Below are 20,589 nucleotides of genomic sequence, written 5' to 3' on the forward strand. Positions count from 1 at the left end.
GGGATTTTTTTTTTAAATTGCGTTATTTCGTAGTTTTATTTCGATAGTTATAACGGCTACCACTTGTTTTAATAACTATATACATACATATATAGGTACACATACATATATTATATGAATGCAGTGTTCTGTTCGGGCAGGTAACCTTTGCCTCTGCCTAGTTGTGAGGTTAAAATTTAACGAGCAAAACATGTTGTTTGAAACCGCATTGCTACTATTGTATCGTGGCAACAATTAAATTATACTAGTGAACTTTAATTTTTTGTTCAATTTGTAGTTCGAATCTATGGCTTTATTTTAAATCCATCATCACATATGTATGTATGTAAAATAACTACCTACTTAAGTTATTAAAAAAAACATTAGCTAAAATAAGCATATGTAAATGTCAGTTTTTATGATTTCTTTAGCAAAATCTTTCACATTCGACTAATAAATCTCTGTATGTAGGTTTTTTTATGTAATAAATTTACGATTTGTTGCTTGGTTTATATCCTATATAAAAAAAACAAACGAAATGAGTGTAGGATTTTAATTATGTTTTATTTCTAACTAATTAGGTATGGCAAATTATCGATGCCTTATCGTTGGTACATAATTGTATACGACATACATAGGTAATTTTGATTTAAAACTATAAAATTGTTTATGAGTTCAATTATGCTATTATATGAATTATTGTTACGACAATGTGAGAAAAAAATATGTATAATATTATTCAATTTATAATTTAGAATGTAAGCAAAGTGTGATACGTTCTACCTTTAGCGGATAAAGGTCAAGGAAATTACATTTATTCCTATCATATATCGTTTTTATGTGCGGCACTTATGAGATCACGTCATTAACATTTATGCCTGTCGAAGAACTAAGATTAATTATATTTGCTTCACGTGCATATAACATATTTCTGGTTCCACACTATTAATCAAAAGTCTAATAGATTTTTTTTCATTTTTCAGATGAACTATTCACCGATTGAAGACGCGAAGTCGAAAAAGTCGTGGGGACAACGTTTGAAATTGAGTCCGAATGGAAATTCTAACAATGGCACCCTAAGAGCTCCAAACGGGACGAACTTGTATGGAACAGTGAGCGGGCCTGGAGGCTCCTCTCTATCTAAATCGATGAAGTACGCAGAAACGTGGTTGTATGGGACCGTGAGGGCCCCCTCGGCCCCCAATAGACCTGGTCTATATCTCCAATATGCAGAACCACCATCGCCAGTACTCATCAGCACTCCCCAAGCACCTATGCAAAATTATGCGGTGGTAGTGTGCTCGTGTGCCGAGTACTTGAACGGAACTAAGAAGGGTAGTTCGAAGAAAGTTAGTATATGTAAGAAATGCAAAGGTTCTCGGTTACCACTGGGTGTCCCGATGAATGGCACTGTGAGAGGACAACTCGTCGGTGGTACCATGAGAGGTCCTCCACCTGTTATGAGCTCAGGAGGCACCATAAGAGGTGGCACGATGAAGTTGCAGCCGACGTCGAAATCGAGGCCGACAATTTTAAGCTTGGCATCACCAACCCAAGCTTCCGATCCGTATGATCTCATGAGAAGGACCAGATTATCCTCGCCGCTAGACGTGGGAAGTCAATTCACAGTGGCCAGAAGTCGTGCCAAGAGCATATCACCTGTCAGGAACAGGGGCCGGAGAAGAAGTCCCAGTGCGGAGTCTTCCAAAGTGCGCAGCAAAAGTGTCAGTAGGAGTAAAGACTTGTGGTACGAGGACATGCAGACGTACGAGAACGAAATGAACAATCGACGATCCATTTTAGAGTGCGACGTTAATCCGTACGACCTGATGCAGAAACCGAAAGTGGAAAAAGTAGACGATGACGCGTTCGGAGATTTGGACAACGACGACACGTTCAATCTGAAAAAACTTCAGCAGAATCTGAGCAACAGGCAGAACAAGAAAGGAGCCAAGCATAATGGACCGTATTCGAGCGTACAAGCCATCGGAGGTCAGCGGATAAGAGTGTTCGGGGAGTCCCAGAATGCACCGAGCATGAAGGAAGATTTTGTTTACGACGACGTTGAAGTTAACGACCAAGGGAATTCGAAGCAGATAGTGGAGACGAAGCAGATCGATTCGGAAAGTTTGGTATCGAATGTGAAGCAGATGGAATCAAACAGGACGGGAAAGGTGAGGAGTGTTTCGCCAAAGCGTCCTCCGCGCAGGAGCAGGACTGAGACGTCCGAGGAGGAAAGCGAGAGCGACCGAAAGGAGTACAAACAAAAAAGTGTTACCAAATCGGTGAATAATTCATCTGGGGCTTTTGTCGCAAACCGGTCGATCCAAAGCACCGACCCGGCCATCAAGTCCATACTGAAGAAGCCACGAGGAGATAGACCGGTCCAGAGTGGCGACCAGCAGCCGCCTGGTTCTCCAGCCACCGACAGACCACTTTCTGGGTCGCACTTTTACTTGCCCACGCCGCAGGCCGCCAGGTCCTCATCTCCCCTCGTCCAATCTTCGGCGTTGCAACGCAAGAAAGTCCAGTTTCTTGTCGAAAATGAAATCGTTTCGTCACAGCAGCAGCATAATCAAGAAGAACCCCTCACTAGGCAGGTCAGCGACACTTCAGACGAGGAGGCTCCAGCTCGCGGTGGCCACAAAGTATCTAGTCCTCAAGGCGACGGCGGCCTGCTAACGCCGGACAAAGGAAGTCACAACCTAGTAAATAATACGCATTATGCCAAAAATATGAAATATCTAGACGAACCCGTTTCCAGCGATACGCCTCGCGACGACGATAGATCTCAATCTAGAGGAAATGCGACTGAAAGACTGGAACAGGCGACTGAGATGAAGAGTCGCGATAGCGACTCTAGTACAACCACCCAAGGGCAGACAACGCAACCCAACGATAGGATTTCATTCGCACAGTCGGATGATGTGAGGCATACCGAATCCAGCGATAGTGGTGAGTATTACTTTCCAACGAAAGCCCTCCTTATAAATATATGATCCTATATAAGCAGTGGTGTAGTCGGGCCAGGTCGCCGCCATGTTACTTGCTTTTTGCCAGGTCGCCGCTCTGGCACTTTGAATGATGTAAACTTTGTTTTTCGATTACAATTAAAAAATATTTTGACTAAAATTTCACATAAAAATTTCTATTGCAAATATTCATCATCTCAGACTCTCGTTCTAACACTCGATGACTACAATCGAATAGTAATCTGAGCACATTCAAAACTTATAGGCCGTTTGATGAAATTTATTGGCTTTTTTTATCTACATAAATCCACCAAAAACTTCGAAAGAAAACATTATTTGAACTATTGACCATACGCACTTGAGGATAGATAAAATGAGGGAACTCAGCTTAAATGAATAATCTTCTCTAAATTCACATGTTAAAATTTGATAGTTTTTTGACGTACGCAAACATACAAACATATGTACATGGTTTTAGCATTGCTAAAAGCAAATGTTGCTTTTGACACACAAACATGGGTTTTGCAAAATCAAAGATGTTGAAGAGGATGCACTATGGAAGTTTTTATAAAATAATAAGTAAATTTGATTTTTTTTTTATAAATATTTGAACTACCAATATTAGGATACATTTTTTTTAGGAAGAAAAAAAGTAGGGGGGAGGGGGAGGTCGTAAAAATTAAACACTGATCTGGTTATTTTTTTAGCAATACACCACTGCATATAAGGCCCATAATCTCAAAGATCTGTCGTAGAGTCGCTGGCTCCAATAGTTGTGTTGTAGCTAATGATTTGGGGACCTATGAAACAAAAAAATATTTTGATATACATACATACATTTATCTTTATATATAAAATTGAATGTCTGTCTTGTATAAGCTCCTAAACCACTCAACCGATTACGATGAACTTTTCAGGATTTGTTGTATGTATGTCCGGGAAGATTACTGTGAAAAAAAAACTGGAAAAAACCTCTTAATAATACTATTCATAATTACGATTTTACCGACGCGAAAGTATGAAGCGCCATTGTGTAGTCAAGGAAATGTGTTTGTTTGTAAAATAAACAAACAATTGAATAATTTCAAATGTGTTCGCCGCCTGCGTTTTTCCGACTAATTATCATTACTGTAATTTAATTTGATTATTAAGTATTAATTGGAAACTGAAACATTCAGTTATCGAAACGCATCGAGAAACGGGAACAGGAATTGCATGCGTTATTGTGGCATTGCAACGCATGCCGGGTTCAGCTAGTGAGTAATAAAATACATTGCAGGACGCATTTGGCCCGCAGTTTGTACTTTTGAACCCCTGAATACTTAGTGCATCTATGTATGCACATATACAATTTGTGTAGCGACATGCACTTACTTGGTATATTAACAAATTTGGTCAAAGCTTCCATTGATCTCAAAATTAAGTATAGTAGGTCAAAACAGATGCGATTCTTCTCACGTTAAAAGTTTCTAAGTAGTTTTGTAAAACTTTGAAACGTATAAAATTTTAAAGGGGTTTAAATGTTTGCTAACTATAAACTCGTAAACGGCTTTACACTGATGTTTTACAATGTGCATAAAAAATTTAACGAATTATTCATCCGTTGTAATACCAAACTTTTCGAATATTCTCTTAGTAAAGTATATGAAAAAAGTCGTTCAAAAGTATTAAAGATTTTGTATGCTTATATTTTATTATAATTTTTTCTTCTCGTTGTTCTTATATGATTAATTTATTAACGGGATATAAATTTAAATCGCTTGTATGTATGTATGTAGGTTCAAGAGAAGATAGTTAAAGTCGATTATTACGAGGTAATTGTAATTAATTTTAATATACGGTGTATCGATTCTCCTTTGTGCCATCGAAAAATTGAATCGTTAACCGAATAGATAGGTACGCGTTTAATTTCGTCTTTTATTACGGTGAAAGTTATTTATTAAACGGCTAAAAGCAATTTGGTTTGATAAAGTCGTTAATTTCCTCTTTCGTTGCACAATTCAATCAAACTTTAAACTTGAACGAATCGAGTTAAATAGCTTTTCAATGTGTCGTTTTCACGAATACGTTGGCTATTTATATTTAAGAGATTTGCGACTGTGATAGTTAGTCGGAAAAACCTGGACACGTTTAGTAATATCCAGAGTGGCAGTTATGAAACTGTGGCACTGTTGTTGTTGCAACTCTTGGCAATGTTTCAGTCACGACTTTTCTGAGTGCGAACCACCTAGACACTTGGATAGAAACGCTTTGTTTCTTGCTTATCCCCCGAGGAGAATATATTCATTAAAATTGTATCGATCTGTAGCAGTCTGAGTGGGTATAGAAAGTTTATGGCGAAAGTCGTATAGGTCTGTGGCAACGAAAGGGAGCACAGTTCGGCAGATAAAAATGTGCCAAGATTAGTTAGCATCGATACCTTTGGTCGAGTATTATTATTATCATACCGAAAGGTCGATTTGCCATTAGTGCTAAAAATAAAACGGGTAATTTGCGAGGTAAATTATACACCGCATTTAAATCGTGACTCCATGGTTATTACGGTTTCTTGTAGAATTAATACATAGCTATGCAACATTACGTATTTAAAGTTCATACGTTCTGTAAAAGTGTGATCTGAATCGGTATGCAGAATTATTATTCCATTATATGTATTACAATCGAATTGTTTTTTTTTTTTACCAAACTCATTAGAAAAGTTTTACGGTAAATATTCACAGTTATTAAAATTCGGGTAATTACCGTCGTGGCAATCTTTGGTCTCCATTAAAGCTTTTATATACTATTGGTATGTATTAAATGAAGAGCAATAATTGATTGATAACGGCCGTTTAGATTATATGCAGTTACATGCAAAATTTATGTACGTATGTTTAACGTAAAGCCTTGACAAATACAATAACGGAAACTCGTTTTAAAAAAATTTTACGAGCTTCAAATCATGAAGACGTTATCAATTAGGCATAATTATAGTTGTTAGATCGGTTTGTTAGATTGTGAACGAGAATTGCGCAATATTGTGCAATCGTTCGTCTGTGCGACTTTAGGTCAGCATTTAATAAAGTTGTTTAATAGGCGACTTTTAAAGAATAGCCGAGGTTTATTATTATGTATAATGTGTATTAAATATTATATTAAAAGTTGTCACTTAACTGCATCATTGTCGTTGAGTGTGCAAGTTTATTAGCATGCACAATAATCGATACGACCTACATTTCAGAGCAATTTTGAAATTAACTGGATAGAAACTGAGGTCTTCGTTTATATTATGCTTCATAAAGTCTATCAAGTTTCACCTGCAAGTGGATAGAAATCATATTTTTTTTATTATTGAAATATTCAAATTATGCAAATATCTCTGATAGTGAAATCTCAAGCTTTTCGACTCGATGTTTACAAAAGCTCGCTCTTCAATTATTATTTTATCGCCATATTTGGTGATCTGCGTCTCTCGGTGAATAATATAATAGTTTGAAGGTGCGAGTTATATTGCAAAATTTGGTAGACTTGAAACACTTTGAATGGTATGTAATGATGCACGAAAAATGAATTAATTTTTGATCGTGAAACTATGCAATAATAATTGTGAATCTCAATTGAACGAGGTGAGGTCAGAGATTTTGAAAGTTGCACTAGAGCAATACTGACTTGCTCACGACGTTTGTAAAATGTGATTATTGAAAGCGATAGTATTTTCGAGTTTTTTATTTACCGGTAATCCTCGGACGGCAATGAGATTATATGTAGAATTATCGTGGGAATTATTATTATTTGTTTGTTTTAATGTTTGAGTGGAATTTTACGTATGTTTTCGAGGATTGTTTTCTGCAGAATTTTCAAACGGCGAAAGGTTGATTACGTGTCGGAATGATGGAACAAAAATTTGAAAGAAAGTGTACTTTGCATAATTTTTACTTTCGATGACCTCTTAGAATTATTCATGTTCGCTCTCAGAATCACGATATTTCAAAACTATTTTTCGGGGCTTAGTTCTTCCTTTCATCCATTTAACTAGTATTATTTAACAGTGTTGTACCCGATGAAATATCATTGTATGGGTGTTGGCATATTAAGTTATTAAATAAAAAAATAAAAGTAATGTGTCAGTCCTGTGTACGATCCGCACGCGGTCGAATTTATTTCAAATATCATTTAAATATATTTAATTTAATATTTATATTTTATTGTTTAATATGAAAAAAAATGGTCGAAACTACCTACCTACCTACCTACATATATATAAACAATATAAAACACCAATAGAAAAATTAATTAATGATAATAATAATAACTTTTTTATTCTAGACGAAAGGGAGGATAGTGCAATCCCCAATGTCCATATAAATAATATATAGATAATAAAAAAAATAATATAGAATAATAATAAAAAATAAAGTAAAAAAAAAATAATAATAATAGGAAGAATAATTAATCAATTTAATGTCGATTTAAGACGGTTGGTGGAGTGGTTCCATCCATCGAACATACAACGAAGAGTGCAAATGAGAAGACGCGGCAGCAAAAAGACAATTATAAAAAAATATGCGAAGACGTAGAGAGGCCGCTCTCATCCTGAGAATGGCCTCAAAGTGAGCCACGTGCCCCTCCACGAACATTAATGAATTAATTAAATAAATGTTTAATAGATGGCGGTAAACGCTCAGACTTGCCTAGGAGAAACATTGATAGCAAACAGTATATATAGGAGTTTTTTTCTTTTGTTATTATATTCGTATACGTTTCGTTGACAGTGTTTTAGCTGTAACGTACTTATGTATGTCGAATCTAAACGACTATTATAGTATGGCGAGCCTTATCTCAGACTGACAGACACACAGAATAGCGATATAACGTATAGTATATATGTATATATATGATTATTTTATTAGTTTTAATTTTTTTTTAATTTTCAGAGTCGAACACTTCTGGAAGAGGTGTCGTCTTACGACGAAGTCAGTCAGAGCGTTTGACACTTCGTGGATCACCAGAACCCCCTGCTTTTATGGACACCATGGCACTTCGACCTCGTCCAGCTCGTGCCCATTCCAGACAAGTATTCATCAGCACCCAGAGCCTCGTGGAAATTGTCAATACAGATAAGCCATCGAGACCCAAAGAACGACCACCACCCCCACCCCCTTCGCCGCCTCAAAACGACGCCAATAAGCAGATATCATCTTCTGTAACAATAGTATGCAGAGATAAGGCTCGAGAGGAGACCCAGCCGGAAATTACACATGTAAAAACACAATTAAACCTAAGCGGAGATCTTCGCAAGTGCGATACAGATAGTGTTGATTTACAACAAAGAAACTACGAGCCGACAACGAGAAACCAACAGCGGATACGTGTCGGCGAATCTCTACCGGCACCTCCTCCTCGTGTCAAATCCAAAGAAGCGAAATCGGGAAGCAAGAAAGAGCCGAATTACGTCAAGACGAGATTTATTAGGGACAAACAGCTATTGGAAGACACGGTGTCTTTTGACGCAGACTCCGACAGAACGACAGTTAGTGTGCCATCTCCGAAAGTTTTCGAGTCGAAAGGTATTCATAGGTTATCTGTGACGCAAGACGACTTCAAATCCGACGATGAGAATAACAGGAAAACATCGATTATGATCGGCGGTGACGATTGTTATTCAACGGTTAACGTCAACAATGACACACCTCTCTACCAATCATCAGTAACGGTTAATACATTGAATTCAAGTTCAGTCAAAAGCTCAGGTAACACTGTAACCATTAGCGTGTATTCCGAATCTGAAGATTCAAACTCGGACGTCGGTTCGAGGCATAGCAATCAAATTTATATCCACAATCATGTCGATAGTACTTATGATCAGTCGAATGCTTCAAGTCCTACCATATCAACTCCCGGGAAGACTTTAGTAGTCGTTGATTACGAGACTATCAATGCTGACGATTTTGAAGAAGCCAATGAACAAAAGATGAGTAGTAGGACTGATAAAGATGTGATACAAAATAAATTAGAGGATGTAATTAATACGCCGCCATTGGAAAGTAAGACTACGCGTGGAACTAGACGCCATGAGAACGTTTCTGACATGAACTCAACTTCAGAAGAGATTAGTATATTGTTGAGAGATCCCGTCGAAGCTGTGAAAAGAAATTTGGTGCCACACGTTTGCGGTAAAGCAATTAACGACAACACGGACAGGTTGAAAAATAATGCGGACAATCCGATCAAAAGCGAATCCGAGTTGAAGAATTTAACGCGTAGCAGTTTCGTGTCGAAACTTTTGGAGGATCCGATGCTGGGTCACCTGGCCGAAGGCTTAGAAACCGACTTGGTGGCAAAGCTGATTGAAAATTCGCTCACCAGGTTGAAAGACTCGAGAAAGAATGACGATTGCAAGAGCGGCGATGATGACGAGACGATGTCGAGGTTGATTGATGCATCGCTGCTGAAACTTCAAGAGGAAAGATCGAGTTTGACGAGAGCCGACGAGAAGCTTGATTTATTGCTTCAGCAAGATGGCGAAAAACCCACGGACGAGAAACCGATCGATCTGTGTTCCCAAACGAACGAGACTGGGAACAACGTCTGCTCTCCCCCGTACGAAAGTATGGAGTACGAGAGCGGTATGATGGGTGCATCTTCAGATGCAGAACCACTGTCTGATTGCTACAATGCATCTGCCAGTGAACTCTCCACCGAGGAGGACACCTCGACCAGATCCAAATTCTACCAGATGCTAGTCGACGCGACTCTGTCCGAGATCGAAATCTCGCATAGTCTGGACGATGATCATCATTACGAGTCCATCAGAATCAACTCGGATCCGATTTATGAAGAAATAAGCGACATACCACCTCCACTACCTCTGAGTCCACCCCCTGCAATGCTCTCGATGATGGACGACGATAAGAAGCTAACGACTCGGTCTATATTCGAAGGGGCGTCGAAGTACGACATATTGTCGTATCTCGTCGACGCTAAAGAGCGTGGTATAGTTCCAGAAGATAGCTACTCGTGCAGTCCTAACGAGTTGGGTGGGGAAGAGGACGGGGATAGTGGGAAGCCAACTATCGATCACCAAAGACAAAGTTCCGATCTCAGCAGTCGAGTTAGTAATCTGTCGAACGGTTCCGATTCCAGCGAGGATAACTCTTTGATCATCACGAATCTAGAGAACGAAAAGACGTCGGCTTCTAAAAAGTCGTCGGCCGACATCGAACGAAACGATTCCGGTGTTGGGTCCGAGACGAGCAAGTGCTCCAGAAGTAAATGGCAAGGGCATAATATTCCGCCAAATTCCATTTTGGACAACGTCACTCCTATTCATATGTGCGAGGATTGCGACAGTGCCGTCGAGACCCAAATCACAGAATCAGGTTATTATTTTTTATATTGATTTAGTTTATAGTACAGTACACTCTCGATTATCTGGGCTAATGCTGGGGAGGAAGGCCACGGGTGATTGAAAAACACGGATAATCCGAATCATCAAATTTTCACTGGATTTCGAATATTATATCATACAACACAATTTTTTGTTTCATAATTTTAATACTCATTGTTTATTAATAAAAATGCTCATAGCTAAGCAGATAAGTGGTCGTTAGTAGTTAGTATTATTGTTGTACCGTTGTATGACTTATGTAACCACTGATATCTTCTTCACTTGTTTTTATTTTTATTTATTTATTTAATATACAGAGAGAAACTTACAGCTAAAATAAAGGTAATAAAATAAATAGTTAAACATAAGCCAATTAAAATTTTCTTCACATAGCATGAAAAATGAAAAATGGAACTTGCTATAAAGGATTAGCCAATCAAAAAGTAGTGTCACTCACATTTTCTTCCACTTGACAAACAAAATAAATCTGCATCATCCATGCGTTTAAAACCTGGATCACTTAAATCATGATCGAGCCATTCCTCGATGTTTTCCTTATCCACGTTTTCAAAACATTTAAATTTTTCAAAAATCCACATATTTTAGATATATCATTTGCTTCATTCTCTTCAGAATCCATTAAATCTGTTTCCATGTCAGGAAGAATCTTTCTCCATGATCGACCTAGTGTTACTGGCTTTACTTTTGACCAAGATTGTGTTATTCCGTGTATAGCATCCGATATCCGATATCGTCATGTCAACTTCCTCAACAAGAGTTTTCAGAATACTTTGACGATAAATACGTTTCATTGTTGATATAACACCTTGGTCCATGGGCTGAATCAAAGATGTCACATTAGGGAGCAAAAATTTTGTAACCATAAGTCCATCGTTTGTTTTCAATATGCTTTCCTTTGGATGAGAATGAGCATCGTCTAATAACAATACTGATTTCATGCAAGCACTTCCAGTACATGCTTGTTTTATCTGTATTATAGGTTTGATCGGGTTGCAAATATTCTTGAAATTCGATGCAGAATTTATCAGCAATTGAAAATAATTGAAGACAATTAAATATATGTACGTATGTTACGAAAAAATCTGCCCTGAATACAGGCACTTGTTACTTCTTCGCTGATCAAAAGCGACTGAAAGAATTAACGCAATAGTAAAAGATATTTAAAAAGGGAACGAAAAACATTTCTGTGTGACATCATTTGTTTCAAATAACACGCGTGTTAACTATCAATTGGTGCGTCTCATAATCATATAAGAAAAAAATTAAATTAATTTAAAAAATATAATTAATATTTTTCAAGCACGGATAGTCCGCAAACCAGATTATCTGCGCCCGGATAATAGAGAGTTTACTGTATTTGAATTTTAACTGATTTCGAGTAATTTATCAAAAGCTATTAAGGTGTGAGTAGTATAAGTCTAATTTGATTTAGAGTACAATCTGGTTAGAAGATTTATTGTTTTATTCGGGTATGTTCTGTTATATGCGTTGAAATACGTATCATGTTTGATTTATGGTTATTAATTGTAAATTGGAAAAGTTAATTAACGTTTTATTAAATTGTAGGTGTCATGTATGCTCCGCTTGTTTGTCGAAAATGTGGTAAAAAGCGAGCTGAGAGGAAAGAAATCATCACTGAGATTGTTGAAACTGAAGAAAAGTATGGAAGAGATCTACAGATTATTCTCGAAGAATTTTATCAACCTATGCTAGTGGCTGGACTTCTCACACAAGAACAACTTTCAACGATTTTCTTGAACGTGGAAGAGTTGCTCGAAAACAATCAAAGTTTGGCTGAGAGATTGAGAGACGCACTTGAGATAGCCGTGGAGCAAGGAGATGAGGTTAGTGTCGATGAAATTCAATCAATAAACCGTTTCTTTCTTTTTTCTAGTTCAATTATAGAAAAAATTGTATTTGTCAAAAGAAAAAAAAATGGAGAAAATTATATCGTTTCGGACGATCGATTAGAGTTGTACGAAAGTAAAAGAGCGCGCAAAAACTTTGTTCTAGAGTCATAAACAGAATTTGTAAGACTGTTTAATACTTAAAAATAGAATATTTCTTTTGTCGATTTTTGGTATTCAATTTGATTTTAGTTTGCGAATAAGCTGAATATTTACGTAACGCGTAACCGCTTTGGCAACGTACAAATTCGCATTGTTTCCCAAGCAAATTTCTATGTTCCAATAACTTGAAAGAATTTTCACAACGGTCAGTATAATGGTTACGCTCTGTAAAATTCTGACAGTGATATTCTTGCACATTGTAATTCTATAAATATAAAATGAAAATAAAATAGTAGTTAAGGCCGAGAGACGAACTTTCATTGGAAAATGTTTGAAAAAGTATCGATGTCGGTAAAAAGAGAAAGTCTCGAGAGGGCTGCAGCTTATCTCTGTAAAATGTTTCGCAGTTTATGTGTCTAAGGGGTGGAAAATTCAAGTCACACGCCCCTCACCACTACCAATCCATTTTACATTCGCCAGGGGTGAACAGGGAGATCTTAAACGGGTTTTATGGACGTTACCGCATTTGCGAACCCCGAATTTTATCCCGTCGTAAAATTATTTGCAAGCCCAATGTCAACGAGGTGAAAAACGTTTAAAACGAGAACAATTTGAAGAGGTGATAAATGCCCGGCCATTTTTCAACCCACCGATGTGTATGACCGTAATCGAGGAGGACGCTTTCATAATTCATATCGATGTTAAAAAATAACGATAATTGTATGTCGTTCGATAAAGCTTGTAAAGTTTTTTTCATCTGAAATATTGGCCAATAAACTCGGTTTCCGTTCACGCACACGCTTTTCCGCAATACAAACGGAAATAGTCTCAAAAAGAAAAGTTCGACGCATACACACACCAATACAAATGTTGGTAAATAAAAAAAAAGAAAAATTCTGTGTCGGTCTGTGATTTACGGGATGCAATTTACGTGTTTGTATGCTATATGTACATAAAAACATATTTACAACTGTATCTCACAGAACGGACAAATATAAAAAGCTTTTAATTGTAGAATCGTAAAACTTTAATTGGTGAAACCGTATCGGCCAATTTAATTGCTTTAGGCCACTTGAATGTGCGACTCCAATTATATAATACATACATATAATTACGAATAAATAAAGGGATTTTTATGTATGAATGCATGCTTTATGTACTGGATGGCAGTTAAGTTTATGACTATTTTAATATATTTATATAATTGTATAATAAATCAACGGATGACACTTTAAAAAGTTAATTTTAATATAAATATAAACTGCAATGGTTTGTATTGAATTGGTCAATGACTGTAATTTATTTTTGCTCAGTTATTATATGTAAAGGAAGTAATTGTAAAGGATCTGTTTGTAATTAAAATAATGGGTCAGTATATTTTTACAGTTAACTTGAGAATTGATTATCGAAATTACGCAGAAAGAAATAATGTTTTGAAGGTGAAATCTCATGAGTTATTTTTTAATTTTTATAGAATTTTATTTACTAACCAAACTCATAACTTCGTATATACTTGGCTAATTACCACTTCAGCTAAAATTCAGTTATTATTGTCTAAGAATTAAGTTTATTAGTTTAATGTTTAATGTTAATTAGTTTACAAGTTTATTAGTTTTAATGTTTACAGCGACGTAATTACATCGCTGCTGATATTAAACTGTTTTATATTGTATTATTTCTCTTTCATAGTATATATATGTAGGTAGAATTAAAATGCTTTGACTAGTTATTCGCTATTCATTTGGAATTCTTACGTTTGTAGGTTCAATATAATTCAATTATTTTTAGATGCATTGTCTATATGTGTAAGTGTTGACCCATCTCTCATATATTTAATGCTTTTTTGAAGATATGCAAACAAGTCTAAAAAAACAGTATTAACCCTAACTGCTACCCGATATTATGCGTTTTCATTTGAAATTAATCGAAATTTTTTTTTAAATATTCAAACGATTGAACTCGATATTGATCGTTTATGGCATTTAGCACATTTGTCCTCCAACGACCTTTCGTCTTATTGTAATGATACGTTGTCGTGACTGGAAAAAAATCATTTCGGTTACGAAACGGTATGAGTTTAGTACGGAAATTCGAAATAACGATAGAAATCGGGTCAATCGGTCGCCAGTCGAGCTTCCATCAAATTATCAATCATTATTTTTGTGCGTTTTAAAAATCGCTCTAAAATCGTATTAACGATCGGGCACAAGATTTTAAGTGGAATACGCAGGTATATACAATGTACATATGTATATAAAATTAAATTAAAATTTACGTGGAAAGTTCGGCGTATTAAAAAATAAAATAAAAAAAGAACAGATTCAAAAAGTCGACATGCGAAAACTTTTACCATAGATAACGTAATAATAGCTCGTGGATGTGTGCGCCGAAAATTTCATTATTAAAGTTAAACGTTTTCGAAAAAAATATAACAGCGCCGTTTTAGAAAAAGTTCTCATAATAGAGGTTGCGTGTAGACTCAAAGATTTTAAATTTTGAGCAACAATTCACGCAAATTTTAGTTTTTTTTTGCGAGAAGGTAACGAGATGATATTAATTTTACATAAAACATCTAGATTTTGTACAAAACAAATACTCAATAATCACACATAAATTTGATCACAAAATACTCTTACAAAATGATACACGTATTTTCGATTTAAAAAAATCATTTTATTCTGCGTAACTTCATTCGTTAAATTACTAGCTGACTGCAAACAAACGTATCATTTAGTTTAAGTACTGACAGTTAAATATGAAATACTGACCAATCGATAAACATATAATATAACTGTACATTTAACATAATAACTGTTCGTTTGTCTACTAATCCAAATGTTAGTAGATACATTTGTTTATAGTATATCGTTTATTTTATTTTCCGATCGTTTATTTTATAGTTACTTAACATCTGTTATAATAACTGAGCAGAATAGATAAAAGTTACTGAGCAATTTAACTTTTAAACCAGTCAACGTTTAAAATGTTTCATTTCGTTGATTTCTAATTATTACATATGTACATATCAAAATTTAATCAGTTACAAATTTAACTTCATTAACATTACTATTTATGTATTATAATAGCTGACCAAAAGAATTTAAAGCTATAGACTGATTTGAATGCAGGTCTTACATAAAATATAAATTATTTATTTGAATAATATATGCACGGTAATTTTAAAGTCATTAGTACTTAATGTAGTGTGATTCAGTCAAGGTTGATCGTGTGGTAAAAACTTTCAAAATTGCATTTTTGATTTTTCACGCGACTCGTAAGTCGTGACTGAATGTGTCGTACCGTGAAAATGCGATACTAAAACGTGATGATTTTTTCGGGTCATTTGTGCGTCGTCGCCTGTCATTATGTCGCATTTCGTAATACGTGGTGGCTGTATTTTCGTATTGAAACTTTTCTCCATGTAAAATATGATTCTGTTTCCGCTTCCCTGGTTTTTATCGCCGTTATCGCGTTTTATTTCGGCGTTATCCAACCGAGGACTTGTCTTTTCAATTCGCGTTTAAAGATAGATTAGTTGAAGATATTTGCCGCGAAGACAACTCACGCTAGTGGAAAATAAACGACACTTAATTTCCAAAATAGTAATCTCCCCCTCTTTGAGGCTGTAGCTTCTCGCAGTGAAAGTGTTGAGATTATCGTGACCGACGTTTGATCGAAAATTTGTACATAACGACTTGATAATATATCATATTATTTTTTGCCACAATTTAAAATTACACTTCGAAGATTGATAGCGCGAAAGGTATCCATGCAACGAATGGTGTTTGTTTTCTTTTTCTTTCACCAATGTCTAAATAACGTGTTTCGATGCACTGTACATATGATTGATGCGAGATAATATTATTTACTCGAGTTATCTTGACAGCGATCTTATTAATTAGTTGTCCGTCTTAAAATCACGATTTTGCTACTACTTGCACATCTACTACCGGTATCGACCATAAAGTAAAGGCAATTCATTTTTTATCAAATCAGGAAAAATAAATATTTAATTATTAAATATATGTAGTACATTTTTTTGGCATCTCCAATTTCGTGACTTTTTTGTATAATATATATCTATAACAACAGAGCATAAAATTTTTATAAAATCAACAACAATATAGGTATGCTGTTGTCTCCTACTCTATTATACATATGTATAATAGAGTAGGAGACAACAGACAATTGAATATGATAGTATATACATAGATAGATAGATAATATATGAAATTTAGTGATCTTTAATCGAAAACTTTAGGATAAATAAAAAAAAATTGTATATATAACACAGGATAATTAGTCAATTTGTTCTTTATTTGTTCAAAGAATTGATCCATTCTGGCCATGAACAAATTATAATACATAGGTCGTTTATTCAATTGGAAAGTGAAGCTGACATTTTAACACTTTGCTCTCAAAGATCAACTTAAGTGCAGGCAATTTAGGAAGCACGTGGAGTCTTGTTTAGTGCTGGTATTTTTATATTCGAAATTTCCTATACTTATTTATTTATCCTCGTACAATTCGTTTATAATATGCAAATTTGACGTTGAAGTAGAAGTTGATATGGCAGCTGATCGTCTATGTCTAATATATCTTACGATAATCACGAGATCATTGGATTTCACCACAAACCCCATTCATCACCACAATCTCTTTAAAAGCAAGGCCAGTCTGCCAGTTCCGATTGTCACAAAAGCACTCCATATATTTCAATGTAACAAGAGTCGTGACCGGTTTGACTTTGAAGTTTTCAGAACTGTTTGCTTATAAAATTAGCAAAATCAAATAGCTCTAATGTTTCTATTTTTATACATTTTTTGCAGGACCTGCTCACAGTGAATATAGGAAAATTGATGTTAGAATCAGCACCGATGCTGCATGCTTTTTCGTCTTATTGCGTCAGACAGGGGGCAGCTTCGATGTTACTATCGAGTTTAGAGAAGGAAAAAGAACTACTTAGAATATTCTTGAAAGTCTCGCAGATGGAAAATACAGTGCTTAGGAGGATGAATCTCAATTCTTTCTTAATGGTTTGTTTAATGATTTGTGTTTCTTAAAAGGTGGTCAGTTGCATGGCATCCAGTGGGTGTCGAGTTGAATCGATGATGAGTCAGATGTTTGACCGCTGAATGCATGAGTCATTTTGTTGCCGATTAATTTGTCCGGTCAGCAGTTAGAAGCTCATAGGTCTGATGTTGTTTTACAGGTACCAGTTCAGAGAGTCACAAAGTATCCTTTGCTCTTGTCGAGGCTGTACAAAGTGACTCCGTCGCATTTGGAAGGTCGTGAGCAATTGCGACAGGCACAATTGAAAATAGAACAACATTTGAGCCATATGAATTCGGAAGCCAAGGATGTTACGACGCTCAAGCTGTGGAGAAGGATATCTAATAGCACTGCTGGAAGGAGAAGTAGTTCAGAGATGGATATGATCAATATAAAATTGAGAAAGTTGGCTGTCGATGTGCTCGAGTGGAATCACGACGAAGCGAGGTTTTATCACTAGCTTTATGTTGGATGTGTTTTTAATGATGTTTGAATTTGATCTACATGTGTATGATGAAATTGATTGCAGATTCGCTATTGAGGGTAAATTGCTCTTCACCCAGCCAAATGATAACAATTGGAGGAAAGGAAGGACTATAAAGTTGACGCCTATCAACGCCTTATTAGTAACGAATGGAAAGGTAAATTGTTTTGTACATATATTCAAGGCATGGATATGTATTATAAAATATAATATTCTGAGCTTACTATTCTGACGCAATATTTCATGGATTATTGCGTCACAATTTTTGATGGAAATTTTGAGTTTAAGCGTGTTCAATACGTTCGAATGTAATTTGAATTCAATGAATAATGTTGTAATTTATTTTACAATATGAATATGGCATTTAAAAATATCTCCTGTATAGTGTATCGGTTGTCATGTATCGGTTGTCAATTTTTTTTATTACATAAATTATATGTTTGCTTAAATTATACTTCATTTCGAATTAAATCAATCTTGAACTTGTGCTCTTTGGTACGGTAAATTGTTTTATTATAAAATAAATTCAGTAATTCAGATACCCTTATATGTATAGTAATTTATTTTAAATTTAATAAAACTACAAACATATTATATATTTATTAATTGAATTATGGGAATTTATTTTCGCATGAAGGTTGTTTTTGGGTTTGCCTAATGAAGGCCACATAAAATTAAGAACAAAGTCTGCCGGAAAAACAGTAAAAAAGGAATCGAAAGTGAAGTCTTTTTTACGTCGCCACGTCTCTTAAAATTAATTACCGCACCTTTTGGGAATTCGAAATGGCGATAGCGACCAAAACGAGCGAACAAGAATCGATTAACGTAGGATGTGCTCGAGTAAAGCAATGGAAATACGGTCGGTTTGTCGGACACGGAAGAAGATACATACGTACATATAATAATATACAGTGTGTGAATATCGGCGTTTGAGTGCTCTTTCTAAACTGGAGTCTGTGGGCGTCACAAAAGAGATCCAACTTTAATTATTTTCAATTTCGGTCGAGTCGTGCGAGGGGGTGACGCTACTGAAGGGGTGCTTTCGAGATATTGGCGAAAGTTTGAAATAACTTCAATAATGAAATGGGGAAGGCGAACGGTCCCGTTCAAATTATTTCTTTCGCCTCGTTTGCTATAGAGAGGGTTATCGTAGTTTTCGCTTTGCATTCGCTTTAATCTTCTCGGTCGGAAATTATACGTGAATGCCTACAAAGGTTTAAATATACGTTAAATATGTATGTTTTGGTTGATTTTTAGCCCACGGCAGCGTATAAACCGAACGATTCGAGAGGACCATGTTTCCCCAGAAATACCGGAGTCAGGGAGGCTAGTTTGGTATTGGCTAGGGATAAAGGTGGTCGTACTGCTCTTCTGCGAGAGCCTCTATATTTGGATCGTTGTGTGGTTGCTGCTGACAGTGATTGGGATGACTATTTTGAATTACAAGAAATCGTCTCCAAAGATACGTACATATTCAAGGTGGGTAAACTGTGTTGCGCCTATGGCTATGCAATGCGCACTACATATCAATGAAATTGCATACCACCAGGCGCATAATTAATACTATTTATTTTTTTAAATTTCAGGCTGAAGACAGTGCTAGAACTAAGCAGTGGTGTCAGCAATTGCAATATCATTGTCAAGGAATGGGTGCTTGGAGGAAGCGGCGTAATGCTCTCGCTAATATTATGATCAACGGCATGATGACCAGAAATTGAAGAAGACTAATATTTAAAATTATATAATATTACCAAAGAAGAAAACGAGTTCGATCCAATCGCGCGAAAATAATACGACTTTTCGTATTTTTATTTTCAGATTTTCTACGACGGTAAAAATATGTGGGCATAATAAATACGATCGTCGCAAAAGAAGTGCTTGCCTTTTATATCTCTTATTTATATTATCGTAAAATGAACCGTTTTAGTAGTGGATGGAATAAAAGAAAATCCCAGTTATAAATATCGTACGATTTCATTGGTTCAATACAGCTTGCTCATTTTGGATAGATTCCCTTGACTATGTTTGATGTCGTATTTGAATATTCAAATTTCGATATATGATATGAAATTCAAGATCAAGTACATACACAGTACGTCTTTTAGTCTAAAAATATACGTCCTTTCGAGTTTTTATACAGAAAAGGCGACACACGAAAAGAAGGAAATATCTGAGATTTTCCACAAACGGACAGATGGTGTATTGGCGTAGGAAATTTTCCGTGTCATTTATTTATTGCTTAGTGAAAGAAAAACAACAAGGGGAGAGTCTATCGGATTCCACTCAATACTTCAAAGAGGGCAATTTGTTTTATGATACTACCGTAAAAGTGGGAAATGTAATTCATCCACTATTAATGAAATTGCAAAACGGCAACTAAAGTTTATACGATGCCGAAATATTTTTACGATCGCCTTGAAAAAAAAATGAAACGTGATTTCTCATGATCGAAATTGTAACTGAATGTTTTTGAAGGAACGAAACTGCCAATATAAATAAATATGCTATGAAAAAATTGTGAATATTCATTTATACATATGTATTTAACATTTTAACAGCTTTAGTTACTGTCATTTAGCTGTGATATAAAATCGGTGGTGGTACTAAATATAGTATTATACATTATTATTATATATACAATATTTCAATTACAAATAATAATTAAAATTCGATTGTACATAAAATTATTCAAATGTCATTTGTAAA

At 35.6% G+C, this 20,589-nt stretch overlaps 1 protein-coding gene across 1 annotated transcript in view; it reads left to right on the forward strand.

The window, feature by feature from the left end:
• Positions 1-20,301, forward strand: part of RhoGEF64C (Rho guanine nucleotide exchange factor at 64C) — a 138,661-nt gene extending 118,360 nt beyond the window's left edge. The window contains exons 4-11 of the mRNA XM_077429861.1: positions 963-2,934; positions 7,865-10,309; positions 11,905-12,182; positions 17,177-17,383; positions 17,560-17,846; positions 17,929-18,040; positions 19,141-19,362; positions 19,470-20,301. Coding sequence (XP_077285987.1) covers positions 963-2,934; positions 7,865-10,309; positions 11,905-12,182; positions 17,177-17,383; positions 17,560-17,846; positions 17,929-18,040; positions 19,141-19,362; positions 19,470-19,601 — 5,655 coding nt within the window. The 3' untranslated portion in view covers positions 19,602-20,301. The remainder of the gene's footprint in view (positions 1-962; positions 2,935-7,864; positions 10,310-11,904; positions 12,183-17,176; positions 17,384-17,559; positions 17,847-17,928; positions 18,041-19,140; positions 19,363-19,469) is intronic.
• The last annotated feature ends 288 nt before the right edge of the window (positions 20,302-20,589 follow it).

Source organism: Arctopsyche grandis, chromosome 4 (assembly GCF_051622035.1).
Source record: "Arctopsyche grandis isolate Sample6627 chromosome 4, ASM5162203v2, whole genome shotgun sequence".
NCBI classification, from domain to species: domain Eukaryota; kingdom Metazoa; phylum Arthropoda; class Insecta; order Trichoptera; family Hydropsychidae; genus Arctopsyche; species Arctopsyche grandis.